The sequence below is a fragment of the Cebus imitator genome, unplaced genomic scaffold (genome assembly GCF_001604975.1).
Source record: "Cebus imitator isolate Cc_AM_T3 unplaced genomic scaffold, Cebus_imitator-1.0 Scaffold111, whole genome shotgun sequence".
NCBI classification, from domain to species: Eukaryota; Metazoa; Chordata; class Mammalia; order Primates; family Cebidae; genus Cebus; species Cebus imitator.
The window spans coordinates 257,511-276,226 of record NW_016107426.1 but is presented as its reverse complement, the minus strand read 5'-3'; the positions used below and the strand labels follow the sequence as shown (position 1 = coordinate 276,226).

The window sequence follows — 18,716 nt, the reverse complement described above, 5'->3', positions numbered from 1 at the left end:
GTCATAAGTAGCTCTTATTATTTTGAGATAAGTTCCATCAGTACCTAGTTTATTGAATGTTTTTAGTATGAAGGGGTGTTGAATTTTATCGAAAGCCTTTTCTGTATCTTTTGAGATAATCATGTATTTTTTTTGTCATTGGTTCTGTTCATGTAATGAGTTACATTTACTGATTCAGTTTGCCAGTATTTTATTGAGGATTTTCACATCAATGTTCATCAGGGATATTAGCCTGAAATTGTCTTTTTGTGTGTGTCTTTGCCAGATTTTCATATCAGGATGATGCCAGCCTCATAAAATGAGTTAGGGAAGATTTCCTCTTTTTCTGTTGTTCAGAATAGTTTCAGAAGGAATGGTAGCAGCTACTTTTTGTACCTCTGGTAGAATTCGGCTGTGAATCTGTCTGGTGCTGGCCTTTTTTTTTTTTTTAATGTAGTAGATTATTAATTACTGCCTCAGTTTTGGAGCTTATTATTGGTCTATTCAGGCATTTGACTTCTTCCTGGTTTAGTCTTGGGAGGGTGTTTGCATCCAGGAATTTATCCATTTCTTCTAGATTTTCTAGTTTACTTGCCTAGAGGTGTATATAGTATTCTCTGATGGTAGTTTCTATTTCTGTGGGATCACTGGTGATCTCCCCTTCGTCATTTTTTATTGTGTCTATTTGATTCTTCTCTCTTTTCTTCATCATTAGTCTGGCTAGCAGTCTACTTTGTTAATCTTTTCAAAAAACCAGCTCCTGGATCCACTGATTTTTTTTTTTTTAAGGGTTTTTCGTGTCTCGATCTCCTTCAGTTCTGCTCTTAACTTAGTTCTTTCTTGTCTTCTGCTATCTTTGGAATTTGTTTGCTCTTGCTTCTCTAGTTCTTTTAATTGTGATGTTAGGGTGTTGATTTTAGATCTTTCCTGCTTTCTCATGTGGGCATTTAGTGCTATAAACTTCCCTCTAAACACTGCTATGGCTGTGCTCCCGAGCCTCTGGTCCATTGTGTCTTTCTTCTCATTGATTTCAAAGAACTTGTTTCCTTCTGCCTTAATTTCATTATTTACCCAGTAGTTAATCGGGAGCAGGTTGTTCAGTTTCCATGTAGTTGTGCAGTTTTAAGTGAGTTTCTTAATCCTGAGTTCTAATTTGATTTCACTGTGGTCTGAGAGACTGTTTGTTATTATTTCTGTTCTTTTGCACTTGCTGAGGAGTGTTTACTTCCAATTATGTGGTCGATTTTAGAATAAATACAATGTGATGCTGAGAAGAATATATATTCTGTTGATTTGGGGTGGAGAGTTCTGTAGATGTCTGTTAGGTTCACTTGATCTGGAGCTGAGTTCAGGTCCTGAATATCCTTGTTAATTTTCTGTCTCCATCAAATATTGACAGTGGTGTGTTAAAGTCTCCCAGTATTATTATGTGGGAGTCTAAGTCTCTCTGTAGGTCTCTAAGAACTTGCTTTATGCATCTGGGTGCTGCTGTATTGGGTGCATATGTATTTAGGATAGTTAGCTCTTCTTGTTGCATTGATCCCTTTACCGTCATGTAATGCCCTTCTTTGTCTTTTTTGATCTTTGTTAGTTTAAAGTCTATTTAATCAGAGACTAAGATTGCAACCTCTGCTTTTTTTTTTTCTTTCCATTTTCTTGGTAAATATTCCTCCATCCTTTTATTTTGAGCCAATGTGTGTCTTTGCACATGGGATGCGTCTCCTGAATATGGCACACCAATGGGTCTTGACTCTTTATCCAACTTACCAGTCTGTGTCTTTTGATTGGGGCATTTAGCCCATTTACATTTAAGGTTTATTTTGTTATGTGTGAATTTGATCCTGTCATTATGATGCTGGCTGGTTATTTTCTGCATTAGTTGATGCTGTTTCTTCGTAGTGTCCATGGTCTTTACATTTTGGTGTGTTTTTGCAGTGACTATTTGCCTTTTAAATGCCATGTTACAGTTTATTTCCAATTAATGTGATTAAGATGGTTGAGTTTTAATCTGCCCATCTGTTACTTGTTCCTTTATTTCTCCTTTTCTACCTTCTTTTGAATTATTCAAATATTTTCAGTATTCTGTTTATCTTCTTTATTAAGTTTTTAGCAGTTATTTCCTAATGTTACAGTATATGTTTTTAAATTAGCACATTTACCTGGGATTAATTTCATAGCACTTTCTATACCATATAAATAGTATAGTTTAATTTCATCCAATACTAGTCTTAATAGTCCTTTTTTTTTAGCCCAATCTGTCTCCTGGGCTCAAGCAATCCTCCTGCAACAACCTGCTGAGGAGCTGAGACTACAGGCACAAGCCACCATGCCCAGCTAATTTTTTAAATTTTTAGTAGAGATATTGTCTCGCTACATTGCTCAGGCTGGTCTTGAACTTCTGAGCTCAAGCGATCCTCCTGCCTTGGCCTCCTAAGGTGCTGGGATTACAGGTATGAGCCACCGTGGCTGGCTAATAGTAAGTAAAAGTAATTTTACTTACTCCATTCAATTCTTAATGCTATTGTTGTGACATAGTTTATTTTATAATAATACTTTGTTATTTTTGCTTTGATTAGTCAGGTTTCAGTGAAATAAAAAACATAGTTGATAATATTTATCCACATATTTAACATTTACATGACTCTTCATTCCTTCTTGCAGATCCAAGTTATCATGTTAGATTATTTTCCTTCAGATTAATTCATTTGCCTGCCTATTCCCAGAATAGGCAATCATCACTTCATATAAAAGTCACCCCTAGTATTTGCTCTCTAGGGAAGGTCTTAAGTCTCTCTGGAATTTGTTCATTTATATTTCTTTGTCGTCAGAGTTCTCTCATATTTAAGGAAAAATATGAGCTTTTAAATCTACCAGTGTTTTGTTTTTGATAAGAGTGAACGTCTTCTAAACAGCAGCTAAACCTCCATTTTTTAATGACAATAAATTCTCTCACCTCTAGTTGTCTGGAAATGTCTTTGTTTTACTTTCTTTTTTTTTTTTTTGAGACGGAGTTTTGCTCTTGTTACCCTGGCTGGAGTGCAATGGCGCGATCTCGGCTCACCGCAACCTCCGCCTCCTGGGTTCAGGCAATTCTCCTGCCTCAGCCTCCTGAGTAGCTGGGATTACAGGCACGTGCCACCATGCCCAGCTAATGTTTTGTATTTTTAGTAGAGACGGGGTTTCACCATGTTGACCAGGATGGTCTCGATCTCTTGACCTCGTGATCTACCCGCCTCGGCCTCCCAAAGTGCTGGGATTACAGGCTTGAGCCACTGCGCCCGGCTTACTTTCATTTTTAAAATGAATTTTCAGTGGGTATGGAATTTTAAACGGAGTTTTTTCCTAAAGATATCAGTCCATTGAATAGCAGCTTCCCTAGTTTGTATTGAAAAGTCAGTCTTTTTTGAGACGGAGTTTCGTTCTTGTTACCCAGGCTGGAGTGCAATGGCGTGATCTTGGCTCACTGCAACCTCTGCCTCCAGGGTTCAAGCAATTCTCCTGCCTCAGCCTCCTGAGTAGCTGGGACTACAGGCATGCACCACCATGCCCAGCTAATTTTTGTATTTTTAGTAGAGGCGGAGTTCACCATGTTGACCAGGATGGTCTCGATTTCTTGACCTTGTGATCCAGCTGCCTCGACCTCCCAAAGAGCTGGGATTATAGGCGTGAGCCACCGCGCCCCACCCCTTATTTTTTAATGATGTTCTTCTGAAGATAATGTCTGTTTTCACTGGTTGTTTGACAACTGCCCCTACAAATCCTGGTACCTTTGCATTCATAATCTCCAGTCTCAGCCTCTTCCACCTAGTTAGACCACTCCTTGCGCTGTCCTGGAAAATTTCCCCAGCGAGATAACTTGGGTCAGTATGGGGCTGTGAGAACCGATTAACCCACTGATGCTTACCTGAGATTAGCTACTTATGTTTTCTTGCAGGTTTTGCTTAGACCTTCTGCCTCATTCACATATACGCACATTTTTAGGGTAAAATCCACCTTTTACCCAATATTAGAGAGGTATTGAAGGTTTATTATGGGCCAACCACTTTTCATGTACTATATCTCTTTTAATCTTTGTGGCAAGCACATAAGACACAATAGAAGTGGAGAAAAGAAAGAATAATAGTACATAAACAGTATTACCAAGTGCCTGCCATTGTTCTGAGCATTTTACATGTTTGTGCAAACATCTATGTACCTGTATACATATGCATGTATATGCACACATGCACATTATGCACACACATGCACATGTGTGTACATATACACACTCACACATGTACATATATGTGCACATACATATGTGCACATATGTACATATATGTGCATGTGCATACACATACACATGCACTCGTGTGCATATACACATGCACATATACGAACATGCACATATATGTGCATATACATATATGTACATGCACACACGTACACGTATGTGTGCATATATGTAGGTGTATGCATGTGTGTGCACGTGTGTACATATGTGTATGTATATGTGTGCGTGTGTGCATGTGTGTGCGTGTATGTGTACATGTACAAATATATGTACAAACAAAATGCTCAAAACAGTGTATATATATGTATATATGTGTATATATATTGTTCTGAGCATTATATATATATATATACACACACACACACACACACACACACATTTAATCCTTACATTGACCTCATAGATAGGTACTATTTTATAATTTTTGCTTTACAAATGAATAGCCCAAGAAACTATAGGGGTTAGGTAACTACCCCTCACACCCCCAAAAGCACACACAATATATAAATAGAATTCGGAATTCAAATCTAGTCAGGTTGGTTCCAGAATTGGTGCTTTTAACCGTGTCATGACTGGTCATATTGTTCTCATTTTACAGAGCAGACAACTGAATTTTAGAAGTCGGGTGAACTCCTCTGAGTGTCAGTGGTAGGAAGTGGCGACACTGGGGTTTGAACCAGGCTCCAAAGCCCTTGCTCTTTCCCCTGTACCATGCTTCTTCCTAAAGAAGAGAAGAAAAATGTTTTCACTTTTAGAATTCTACTTTAGAAGGCTCCTGTGAGTTTCATGAGGACTTCAGAGGGGACCAAACAGCATCCTTTTGCTCTTTGTGACAGTGATGTCTTCTCAAGCATATGGTCTATTGGCCTATTTATAGCCCGGCACTGCACAGGGTCCTTTTTCCCGCTGACATGTATTATCTCCCAACACCTCCAGGATTGATAGCTGAGCACTTTACTGTATTGATAGCTCCGTGAATGTCTGCTTTGGGAGCGGAAGAATGGCAGAGCTCAGCCTTGAGGTCCTCCGCCTACACTGGGGACATGTGAGGCTCACCTGATATGTGCATATTCCTTTGGGCTTGAACACATGTGTTCCTTGGGTGTTTCATGCATTGGCCAGCCAGAAAGGGACTCCTTGTGAGGGTCTGAGGACAGTATCTATTGTGTGAAGATTCCCAGGCTCAGTCTGGGAGAGGGAGTTGATTGTGCTGTGTAGGGTGTTTACGAGGTGAGCCTGGAGTGCTGTAGAAGCTGCAGGGCGGATTCTGCTATGGGAGCCCCGGGGAGCGCATGGGTCACACCTGATCTCTGACACTGACCACCCTTCTTTGCAGTGTGGAGGCTGCCAGCATTGGATTCGTTGTTGTTATCGACAGACGAAGAGACAAGTGGAGCTCCGTGAAGGCGTCCTTGACACGAATAGCTGTAAATATTTATTTTTGTGCTATTATTATAAAAGTCACGTAAATTGTCTGGTCACCTATTTCATATCAAAGTCCTGGGGAAAAGGCAATTATGATGACTATTATTTAGAGACAGAGTTTCACTCTCATCCCCCTGGCTGGGTGCAGTGGCGCGATCTCGGCTCACTGCAACCTCCACCTCCTGGGTTCAAGCGATTCTCCTGTCTCAGCCTCCCGAGTAGCTGGGATGACAGGCATGCACCATCATACCCGGCTCATTTTGTATTTTTAGTAGAGACGGGGTTTCTCCATGTTGGTCAGGCTGGTCTCAAACTCCCAACCTCAGGTGACCCTCCCGCCTCGGCCTCCCAAAGTGCTGGGATTACAGGCGTGAGCCGCCGCACCCGGCCAAGGCAGTTATTTTTATGTCAAATTTTGGGAAGGTCTTTGTAACAGGTGCTGTATGCCACATCCCTATCTCCTCTGCCATCTGCAGGTCACCTGCAAACAATTCTGAGCATGTCAAGACTTCCTAAGACTCTCTGCCTTACTGACTTCTCTGCTCACTGAAGAGGGGCAGGTGGGAAGTGCTGGGAAGTGAATGTCCCGGGGGTAACCTGTGACCATTGAGTTAAAGGATTTGGTAGATAAACAGCCCAGCGTCCGTCCCTGCACAGGGGCAGTTTTGAGGTGTGTCCAGCACCGTATCCCCGAGGGTCTCTGCCCCTCCACCTGCGCAGTAACCCCTCACCGACATGCGGGCACTCTATGCTTGTCTTCCCTCCGCTCCCTCATTCGTGTTTCCTGGAATCACTTCCCCAACAAACTACTTGGACTTAAATCCTTGTCTGAGGATTTGCTTTGGGGGCGATTCAATTTAAGACAGTCTTTATTTCAGTATTCAAATTATTATTATTATTATTATTAAGACATAGTCTCACTCTGTCGCCCAGGCTGGAGTGCAGTGGCTCAGCTCACTGCAACCTCCGCCTCCCAGGCTCAAGCGAATCTCCTGCCTCAGCCTCCCAGGTAGCTGGGATTACAGGCATGCGCCACCACTTCAGCTCATTTTCGTATTTCTGGTAGAGATTGGGTTTCACTATGTTGGCCAGGCTAGTCTCGAACTCCTGACCTCAAGTGATCCACCCACCTTGGCCTCCCAAAGTGCTGGGATTACAGGCGTGAGCCACTGTGCCTGGCCAAATTATTTCTTCTTATTAGAAAGACAGTGGCAAAACCAGACACAACGATACTTAAGCAGCGTGGTGGGAGGCGTGCTTGCATTCGGCATTAAATTATGTCACCTTGGATTGGCCTCCTTTTCGTTATAGTCTGATTTCGATCCCTGCTTTTTGTCTTTCAGCAAGTAGATGTGTCCTTCCTTTGTAGGGACCTCAGACTTATGAACTCTGCCACAAGCAGAGACACCTTAGGGCCAGCTAAGCCAGCATTTTTGCCCGAGCATAGTCTCTCTGGGTCAGTTGGGACTGGCTAAAGAGGATGGATGTGGTAGAGTGGGAGAGCATGAGCAGGAGGCAGGACACGAGAGGGACATGTGCACCACCTCAACCTGCTTCCAGGACTCACACGTGCAAACGTGCGCACACACCGAGTCCCTCTCAGGTTGCTCTAGAGCCGCATCCGAACACACAGATCACGTCTCAGCTGACACCTTCTGTCTTGGCACAACACAGCGCAAGGTGCTTCAGTTAGGAGCCGAGGTTTACAGTGAGGAAGGGAGTCCTCCCACTGCGGCAGCGACTGTTCCCCCCTTTAGCTTAGTTTTGGATGTGGGATTTCTTTGGGATAACTGCAGCCATGGTTGATGCCCATGACTATTCCAGAGGTCTGGCCTCTAGAGAGTTCTGGTTTTCCAGGGTCCACACATAATACATGAGCAATCTAATATCTGACCCTAATGTGTCCCAGAATTACATTGATCACTTCTTATGTAAAACATGCTAAAGTGGGGGGGATCCCCAGATCTGGCCACGTGCCAGAATCTCTTCAAGTGCTCATGAAAATGCCTAGATTCCATCCCAGTCCTAATGAATCAAAATAGTCTGGAGTAAAGACCTGATTTGAAAATAAAAAGCCCTGTAGGAGGTTGCTTTGGGGAACCACTGGAAGAACGGAAAGCTATGGCAATTCCCATGCAGACCTGGGTTCCTAAGTTTGCCCCTAAGCAATTTCATGAATCTGGACTATCTCATTGCTCAGAAGCTTGCCTTGAGATGAGGACAACACTTTTTAAAAGCAACTTAGCAATAATATACATCAAGAATGCTTAAAACACTGACTGTTTGATTCAGTAATTATTCTACAAATATAGCCTAAGAAAATATTCCAAGATGTGGCTAAAGGTGTTCATTTCAGTATTACTTACAATAGCAAAATTATCAAAAAGCCAAAATAATTAACAACAAGGGATTGGTTAAAAAAATAATATTTTCAAAGAATTTATTAATAACAGGAACAAAAGCCTGTGGTATAATATTAAGTGAAAAGGCAGGTTACAAAATATTTTAATAATATGAGCTTAACCATGAGAAAGATATTTAAACAGAGAAAACATTCTATTTACATTCTGTAAGTAAATAGATGGAAATGCTAAGTATAGCAATGAAAACCCATGAGTGAGTTTTCACTTTCTAATACATACTTTTATTAATTTCCCAACTTTTCTATAAATTATAGAATTATTTTTATAATCAGAAAACATTTTTCCTTGTTTGGTTTCCTTTGGGTTTTCAGGAGGGGTTAGGATTATCTGACCTCTGAGGTCTTTTTCAGCCCTGAAATCTGGTGAAATTTACGACCGCGGCACCCATTTTAGCTTCTCCTCCTGTGATCTTGGGTAAAGGGAGACCAAAGTAGATCCTGGTAATGGATGTGGCATTTTGTCTCTTTCCTGACACTTTTCATTGATGCTTGCAGGTGGCATTTCCAGGAAACTTACAGCTCATATTCATCCTTCGTCCATCTCACTTTATCCAGAGGACATTCACTGACATTGGCATTAAATACTATCGAAACGAATTTAAAACAAAGGTGCCGGTAAGCATGACCTTTCATCTTGCCTCATTTGGTTAGGGCATCTGGCAAAGATAGCATTTGGGCAGGGTCTCTGGGAAAGGTAAGATTCAACAGGGAGAGAGGGAGAAAAGGATTTTCTGGGCTAAGGGACCTACACGTGTGAAGGCACAGAGGCAGGAAGTACATGTCTTACTAAGGCTCATGGGAAGCTTCATTTCTGTTAAAGTTCAAAAACAGTAATCTTCCGGAAGAAAGAGTAAGAAACATGGAGTCGATCTTCAATGTGAGGACGCAGGGTTTGGATTTTATTCGGTAGGCACTGGAGATCCAGGGAAGGTTTTCTAGGTGGGGAGTGGCATGGTAAAATTAGTCTGAAGGTGGCGTCTGAGGTGATAGAAAGACACTTGGAAAGAAGCCAAATTGTACAGGTGAAACAAAACACAGATCCAAAATACAGGGGTGACAGGAAACTGGATAGCGGGCCTGTGATGTTTTTTGTGCTGTTCTTATTATTGCAACTTTTCTGTGAGTTTGAAATAAAAAAAGAAGAATGATAATCTGCATGACTAATGTGCCTACATTTGAAGGATACAATTCAATTCATTTTGATGAATGTATATAGACATGTGACACCACCCAGTCAGGATATGGGACAGTAATCTTTTGGAAGAAAGACTAAGAAACTGAAGACAAAGAGACTCTGTCTTAAAAAAAGAAAATAGGCCCGATGGCTCACACCTGTAATCCCAGCACTTTAGGAGGCTGAGGTGGGATCACAAGGTCAGGAGATTGAGACCATCCTGGCCAGCATGCTTAAATCCTGTCTCTACTAAAAATACAAACATTAGCTGGGCATGGTGGTGCGCACCTGTAGTCCCAGCTACTCGGGAGGCTGAGGCAGGGAAATCACTTGAACTCAGGAGGCGGAGGTTGCCGTGAGCCAGGGTAGCGCCGCTGCACCACCCTGCTGGCTATGTTTGGATTTTTTTGTAGAGATGGAGTTTCACCATGTTGCCCAGGCTGGTCTCAAACTCTCGGGCTCCCAAAGGGCTGAGACTACAGACATGAGCCACCACGCCCGGCCCTTTCTTTGTCTTTTATGCCACTTAAGCATATCGCCTGGAGGCCCACGGTACTTATCTATGGTGATGTGAATGTTGATCCCCTAATCAAAATGTTTCCACTTTCCCAAATACTAAATAGATGCTTTCCCTTGCAACTAATAATCTTTGCAGAGACACTTTAAGACCATGCAAATATCCTACTCCTTAAGAAAGTTCAGTCTCAGGTTGGGCTTGGTGGTTGACGCCTGTAGTCCCAGCACTTTGGGAGGCTGAGGCGGGCGGATCACCCGAGGTCAGGAGTTCAAGGCCAGCCTGACCAACATGGAGAAATCTGTCTCTACTAAAAATACAAAACTAGCGGGGCATGGTGGTTAATGCCTATAATCCCAGCTACTCGAGAGGTTGAGATAGGAGAATGGCTTGAACCTGGGAGGTGGAGATTACGGTGAGCCGAGATCACACCATTGTACTCCAACTTGGGGAGCAAGAGCAAAACTGAGTCTCAAAAAAATAAAAAATGTTTTTTGTATTTTTAGTGGAGATGGGGTTTCACCATGTTGACCAGGCTGGTCTCGAACTCCTGACCTCAGGTGGTCTGCCCGCCTCGGCCTCCCAAAGTGCTGGGATTACAGGTGTGAGCCACCGCACCTGGCCCTGTTGTTCTTAATTATTGTGGCGCTCTAGCTGTCCCAGATTTGGCCAGTGGGAACCCCCTCAGGCTGAGGCCTGTGTGCTTGTGACATGTCTCTATCATGGCTTTTGTTAGCACTTCCTTCGTTTCTGGCCTGATGTGAGCATCTAGGCCCCTCTCATGCATGCAGTGATGCAGCTTTGTTACTGGCCATTTCTGTCCAGAGCCCTGGCTCCTTTTGGTGTTGAGTAGTATTAGAATCCAAGATCTGGATGCAAGGTGTGCTGTTACTTGGTATCTTTGTTTTCAGCAGACAGAAGCTGTGAATGTATGCATGTTTATGCACATATACGTGTACATATTTGTAATTACAAATATTCTAGAAATCGTAAGTTCATACTGATACCTTAAATTTCAGCCCATGTAAGATGTATATTTAAGTGGGGGTAACATCAAGGGGAGAACCATATCTCCGGTAGGTTCCCATTTGGGTAAAATAAGAGTCCTGTATGTATGATTGTGCATTGATCATTTTGAGAAGGATACACAAGATACACAAAAAGCTGGTTAAAAGTGTTTGCCTTCTGGATCTCCACCTAGATGGCTGGTGGTAAGTGGGAGGTGGGAAGATTTTTCTATTTAGATAAACTTTTTCTGTTCAAATTTATTACTATCTATAAATATTATCTATTCAAAAGAAACAAAAAGTAGCTTTAATTAAAATTACTCTGAAAGGGGGCTGGGTGTGGTGGCTTATAATCCCAACACTTTGAGAGGCCAACGTGGGCGGATCATCTGAGGTCCGGAGTTTGAGACCAGCCTGGCCAACATGGCAAAACCACATCTCTACTAAAAATACAAAAATTAGTTGGGCATGGTGATGTGCACCTGTAGTCCCAGCTACTTGGGGGGCTGAGGCAGGAGAATCGCTTGAACCCAGGAGGCAGAGGCTGCAGTGAGCTGAGATTGCACCACTGCACTCCAACATGGGCGACAGAGCAAGACCTTGTCTCAATAAATAAATAAATAAATAAATGCCTACCTACATACATACATACCCACATACATACATACATACATACTCTGAAAGAATATTTAACCCATCTCAGTGAAGACTTACCATCTTAGACAAGGGATTTTTCTCATTTTTCTCTCTCCTTTCTTTAATTTTTCTTGTTTTGGTTCCATCTTATATTAATAATCAAATTTCTGAAAATCCTTTCTCTCATACTTTGGGGATTAGCTGAACTCAAAATGGATTTCCCATTCTATTGTAAATACTCATTTTGAAATCCTTGCGTGTTTAAGGAAAATGTGAGGCCTGAGTTCCTTGCTCAGCTTTCCTCACGTCAATAACAGTTGATGTTTGGGAGGAGGTGGTGACCCACAAGCAGCCAGTGACTTGTCGTGGTCATTTTGCATTTGCCTCCCCTTCAGAAATGAAGACACATCAATTCTTCTTGCCACTCAAAAACATCTGGAGTTGGAACTGAGCATTCGGCCAAATGTCATACATATTTCCCTGATTGCATATAAAACGCGTGTGTTTTGTACATATTATACGTATGATCTAGGAGTGCTCGTATGTACACACGTTTGTGACTTCTGCCCTCCTCTTCACAGGGCGCGTCTACACTGTAAAGGGAATGAATGTCTCCATACTCCGACTTCAGCTGCTTCTATTTGTAGTAGTGTATGTTAATTCCGTACCTGCCCTCCTTTTGATTTTAAACTTAAAATCAACTTTTTTTTTTTCCTTTTGAGACAGAGTTTTTGCTCTTGTTGCCCAGGCTGGAGTGCAGTGGCATGATCTTAGCTCACTGTGACCTCTGCCCCCTGGGTTAAAGTGATTCTCCTGCCTCAGCCTCCCGAGTAGTTGGGATTACAGGCACAAACCACCACACCTAGCTAATTTTTGTAGTTTTAGTAGGGATGGGGTTTTGCCATGTTGGCTAGGGTGGTCTAGAACTCCGCCCATCTTGGCCTCCCAAAGTGCTGGGATTATAGGCATGAGCCACTGTGCCCGGCCATAATCAACTTTTGAAAAAGCTCTCAGTCACCCAAACCCTGGGTACACTGAGTAGAGCATTCTTGAGTGCAGGTTTACCCTGTAAGTTACCATTTCACCTGACGCACAAAATCACGCTCCCTGGTAGTGCTGATGCTCCAGAATGGCAGAGTCTGAAGTTACCAAGCTCGATGAAATCTATCTTGAAAATACGTGTTGCCTTCTTAACGACAGTTCAAATTGTCCATTTATCTTCTTTATTTTTAAAATGTGGTTGTGATATTAACACTTTACTTTGGAGCTTCCTAGCCTCTCTTATTATTACGTCTTCCTGCTCATTTATAGTTAGATGATTATATTTTCACGGGTAGGGGAGTAAAGTTTATTTTGCATGACGGGTACAGGAATCAGGTGGGCCAGGGATGTAATTGTAGTCAAGTGGCAGCCTCTCTCTACCTTTGCGTATGGAGGGGAAGTACTTTGATGTAGTAAATGGTTTTTGTTTTGTTTTGTTTTGTTTGAGACAGAGTCTTGCCCTGTCACCCAGGCTAGAGCACTGCACCACCATGACTCACTGCAGCCTCAACCTCCTGGGCTCAAGTGATCCTCTCACCCTGGCCTCCCAGCAAACGTGTTCTGAGTCCCTGTTGCTGGCCAGGCACTCCCCTATTCTGGATCAGCCGTACGCGTAGCAGCCTCACAAGACTATTAATGTGAAGTCACCAAGGCAGTCTTGCAAACCCCCTAAAGAGGCTATGATCGTGGAAATTGGTTACTTAAAATGGAGTTTGTGTCAGAATACAGGAAATTCTTCTTGTGCAGTTAAAAGATCATGTATTTCTTTGAAAAAGCAGTTTTAAGCATCTATAGATAAGAATACAAATATATGCAGAAAAGGGAAAAAACAAGACTTTTTAGCTTATAACAGTTGTTCTAAGAATATGCATGTATGGTGAAGTCGGTGGAGCCACAGGAGAAACCAGATTTGGAAGGAAGAGGTTTATTATATTCACACGTCCCAGATGTGGGGCTCACCTCACACCACACGGGCCCCTGGGGACGCACCAGCCTTGGTCAGGAGGCCGAGGAAGGAGGCAGAGGCCAGATCCTCTCCTGGAGTTTCTGCATGCAAGGCAAGGGGGCAGTTTGGGATGCGTCAGTGTCCTCTGGATGCAACCCTCTGGGTGTTCGCTCATGGGCTGAATTGCTGGTTTATAAAACCGACTCCCCGTTCCCTCCAGATCCCCTCTGTGCAAGCTAATGTAGGGGCACGTTGACATTCTTCATGGGGGCACATCAGTGTAGTGAATCTTTTCAATGCATGCTCTGTGTGTTTCCCTGTGTTCTAATTTTATTTTGATATTTACCCGACCACCTTTGATTGGGCTTCTCGTGGCAGGTTTTCAGGCCATAGCACAATACTTGATTTTGGCGGCTGAAGAGTGTACCTTAGCTTGGGAACTTTTGACTAAAAATTCACATAAAGCGAGACCTGGCTTCTAGGTAGCCTGGAACTGCGCTCCCTGGGCCAAGCCAATGTTCCATCACAGGATGTGCAACACTTGGGTATTTCTCATTCAAAAGGGAAAACTGGAAAGAAACGGAAATATTTCCCTGCTGGATAGAGGAATTTGTTTTTCTTTCAAGGTAGGGTCTTGTTCTGTCACCCAGGCTGGAGTGCCATGGTGGCATCACTGCTCACTGCAGCATTACCCTCCCAGGCTCAAGCAGCCCTCCTGCCTCAGCCTCCCCAGTAGCTGGGGCCACCGGTGCCGGCTACCATGCCCAGCTAGTTTTTTAAATTTTTCTAGTGATGGAGCCTTGTCGTGGTGCTCTGCCTTGTCTCAAACTCTAGCCTTGAATGATTCTCCCACCTCAGCTTTCCAAAGTGCCGAGATTACAGGCATGACCCACTGTGCTGGGCTGGAACCATTTTTAAATATAAATGCCTGATAAGGCAAAGTTGAGGTATCATTTAAATAATAATAGAATATAAAATATAACTATGATAAGAATGGAATCTAAATGAGGTATTATTTAATGATCAATGAGGAATACATTTAATTAAATTTTTACTTTGCAGATCATCTTGTTAAACTCCGTCTCTGACCTTCATGGCTACATCGACAAAAGCCAGCTGACTCGGGAATTAGGGGGGACTTTGGAATATCGCCACAGTCAGTGGGTAAATCACCGCACTGTGAGTACCAGCTTATGTGTGCTTTTCACTGTCTCTCCTTGTTTTCCAGAAGGTGGGGTGGGGCAGTTAGAGATCAGCTGCTGGAAGGTCACCCTGAGACTGCCTGACCTTGGGATGGCTGGAATTTCTCAGCCACAGTCTAGGGAAGAAGGAGCGTGGAAGGGACAAAGGCTGGGGTTTCTCCTGTTGACCACCTTCCCACTGCATCTCTTGGCGGGGGTTTGGGGACACTTACCTTTGAATGCACCTGGGAAGGTTCCAGAAACACCAGTGCCCTGTTATACTTCAGAGAAATTAATTTACTTCATCTGGGATGGGTCTTAGACATTAACATGCCACAAAACTCCCCAGATGACTCTAATGTACAGACATATTGACACCGATGAAGTCAGAAGAACCACATTTAAATATTGTCACCCCTCGGGGCTACTGTAGGTGGGAAGGTGGGAAGGGGACAAGGGTTGTAAAACTATTGGGTGCTCTGCTTACTCCCTGGGTGACAGGGTCAGCTGTGCCCCAGACCTCGGCATCATGCAATGTATCCATGTAACAAACCTGCACATGTACCTCTGAATCTAAAATCAAAGTTGAAATTAATTTTTTTAAATTGGCTGGGCACGGTGGCTCATGCCTGTAATCCCAGCACTTTGGGAGGCCGGGGTGGGCAGATCCCGAGGTCAGGAGGTTGAAACCATCCTGGTCAACATGGCGAAATCCCGTCTCTACTAAAAATGCAAAAAATTAGCCTGGTGTGGTGGTGGGTGCCTGTAGTCCCAGCTACTCAGGAGGCTGAGGCAGGAGGATCGCTTGAAACCAGGAGGCGGAGGTTGCAGTGAGCCGAGATCGTGCCATTGCACCCCAGCCTGGGCAACACAGTGAGACTCCATCTCAAAAAAAAAAAAAAATTGTCACAATGACATATTGTCTGATGTCGGGTGAGTTACTAAGCATTTCTGAGCTTGTTTCTTCCTCTGTTAAAATGGGACTAACAGCATTTCTTGACTGGAGATAATTTTGCCTGCCCCCTGCATTTGTCAATATCTTTAGATACTTTTTGTAGTCATAACTTAGTTGGGGGGAGGTTAACTGGTATCTAGTGGGTAGGGGTCAGGGGGTCTGCTGAACACCTTGCAATGCTCAAGGCAGCCTCCCACAGCAAAGACTCACCTGGCCCAAAATGTGCATAGTCAATGCTGAGAAACCCTGGACCAACAAAAGCCTCCCAAAAGTGTGATGTGGGGAATAAGTGATATATTGTCTGTGAAAGGACTCGAAATGTATTTTACTTTTTCTTACCTGCTGATATTGGTGATTGTTATGCTGGGTTAGAAGTTTCAGTAATATTGAGGAAACAGTGAGATCAAAACACATTGTTATGGCGTGAATGCTGGTGTCTCCTCAAAATTCACGTGTTGGTACCCAATGTGATGGCATTTAGAGGGGGGCCTTTTGAGACATATTAAGTCATGAAGGCTCTGGCATCATAAATGGAGTTGGTGCCCTTGCAACAGAGGTTGAAGGGAGGTGTCATGCCCCTTCTCCCCCGTGAGGGCATAGAAGGCATTCTTTATGAGGGGCAGACCTCCACTAGACACCAGATCTGAGAAATCAATTTCTGTTGCTTATAAATTACCCAGGTTAAAGTTGTTACATGGCTCTGAATGAAGAGACCCCCCCCCAAACAGTCTTTGTGTGGGCAACATGGCTGTTTATTCACCAGGGTGCAAGTGGGCTGAGTCCAAAAAGAGAGTCAGTGGAGGGTGGTGGGATAGAGGTTGGTTTTATGGGTTTGGAGTAGGCTGTGGAAAGTTACAGAAGTTACAGTTCAGGGCAGTTTTTGCAAGCTGAGAGGGGGTTGTAGGGTCTGGAGTCACAATTGCCCTATCACTTGAGCAAGTTTGGTTACAAAGTCCAGTTGCCTTATCAGTTGAGGCCAGAATTGGGAACAATAGAAGAATGTCTCAGAGTTAATTAGGCACTGCAGGGGTTAGTCATTCTCCTTTTTGTGGTTTTCCAGTTACTTCAGACTTTCTATTTTAAGGAACCCATCTGGAGGTGTACGTGCAGGTCACAGAGGTTACCATGCGGTCCACGGCGCAGTCAGCCAGCCTAAAAGACCTTACAAAGGTGTTTTTGTTATAGGCCATCCTGGCCTAGTTAGTAGCCATGGTTTGTGGTTGTGCTTGTGCCAAACATTTTACAGTGAACTTTAAAAAATACAACTAGTATTGAAAGACCAGAGATACTCTTTTTATGCCTTTTGCATGCTCTGTGTATATGTTTTACAGACACACACTTACAGTCATATCTTATGCTTCACATTAGTAGGCTTTGCAGATACTGCAGTTTTTAAAAATTGAAGTTTTGCGGTGACTTTGTATTGAATAAGTCTATCAACACAATTTTCCCATCAGTATGTGCTCACTTTGTGCCTCTCTGCTAAATTTTGGCAATTCTTGCAATATTTCTAAGTTTATTATTATTATTTGTTTTTTCTTTATTTCTTTTTTGAGACAGAGTCTTGCTCTGTCACCCAGGCTGAAGTGCAGTGGTGCAATCTTGGCTCACTGCAACCTCAGCCTCCCAAGCAGCTGGGATTACAGGCATGCACCACCATGCCCGGCTAATATTTGTATTTTCAGTAGAGATGGGGGTTTCACCATGTTGGCCAGGCTGGTCTCGAGCTTCTGACTTCAAGTGATCCTCCTGCCTCAGCCTCCCAAAGTGCTGAGATTCCAGGCGTGAGCCACTGTGCCCAGCCAGTCATTGTATTTGTAACAGTGATCTGTGATCAGCAATCTTTGATGTTACTGTTGAATTGGGGTGCCAAAAACTGCACCCATCTGAGACAGTGAACTTAGTGGCTATGTGTTGTGTGTGTTCTGAATGCTCCACCAACTGGCCATCACCCATCTCTCCTTCTCACCTCAGGCCTCCCTATTCTCTGAGAAAGAACAATATTGAAATTAGGCCAATTAATCACCTTACAATGGCCTCTAAGTGTTCTAGTGAAGGGAAGAACGGCTTGTCTCTCATTTTAAATCAAAAGGTTGAACCGATTAAGCTTAATGAGGAAGGCATATTAAAAGCTGAGACAGGCAGAAAGCCAGGCCTCTTAGCCTAGCCAGTTAGCCTAGTGGTGAATTCAAAGGAAAAGTTCTTGAAGGAAATTAAAAATGCTACGCCAGCGAATACATGAATAATAAGAAAGCAAAATCGCCTTCCTGCTGATACAGAGAAAGTTTTAGTGGTCTGGGCCTGGATGGAAGATCAAACCAGCCACAAAATTTCCTTAAGCCAAAGCTTTATCCAGAGCAAGGCCCTAACTCGCTTCAATTCTATTAAGGTTGAGAGAGTGAAAAAGCTGCAGAAGAAAAGTTTGAAGCGGGCAGGGCACAGTGGCTCACGCCTGTAATCCCAGCATTGAGAGGCCAAGGCAGGGGATCACGAGGTCAGGAGTTTGAGACCAGCCTGACCAACATGGTGAAACTCTGTCTCTACTAAAAATACAAAAATTAGCCAGGTGTGATGGCATGTACCTGTAATCCCAGATACTCAGGAGGCTGAGGCAAGAGAATTGCTTGAACCCGGAGGTGGAGGTTGCAGTGAGCCAAGATCTCGCCACTGCACTCCAGCCTGGGTGACAGAATGAGATTCCATCTCAAAAAAAAAGGCTGAGGCTAGCAGGGGCTGGTTTGTGAGGTGTAAGGAAAGAATTCATCTCTGTAACATACAAGTGGAAGGTGCTGATAGAGAAGCTGCATCAACTTATCCAGAAGATCTAACTAACATCATTGATGAAAGTGGCTATACTCAGCAACAGGTTTTCAATGTCAGTGAAACAGACTTTTTGGAAGAAGACGCCACCTAAGACTTCCATAGCTAGAGAAGAGAAGTCAGTGCCTGGCTTCAAAGCTTAAAAGCACAGTCTGGGCCGGGCGCGGTGGCTCAAGCCTGTAATCCCAGCACTTTGGGAGGCCGAGGCGGGTGGATCACGAGGTCAAGAGATCGAGACCATCCTGGTCAACATGGTGAAACCCCGTCTCTACTAAAAATACAAAAAATTAGCTGGGCATGGTGGTGCGTGCCTGTAATCCCAGCTACTCAGGAGGCTGAGGCA

The 18,716-nt window shown here is 43.5% G+C and overlaps 1 protein-coding gene across 1 annotated transcript in view; it reads left to right on the top strand.

Annotated features, from left to right (window-relative positions):
• The window catches only part of MCF2L2 (MCF.2 cell line derived transforming sequence-like 2), a 235,861-nt gene that overhangs the window by 89,827 nt on the left and 127,318 nt on the right, over positions 1 to 18,716 (top strand). Inside the window, exons 6-8 of the mRNA XM_037741919.1 lie at positions 5,589 to 5,679; positions 8,595 to 8,714; positions 14,480 to 14,596. Of these exons, the coding sequence (XP_037597847.1) occupies positions 5,589 to 5,679; positions 8,595 to 8,714; positions 14,480 to 14,596 (328 nt within the window). The remainder of the gene's footprint in view (positions 1 to 5,588; positions 5,680 to 8,594; positions 8,715 to 14,479; positions 14,597 to 18,716) is intronic.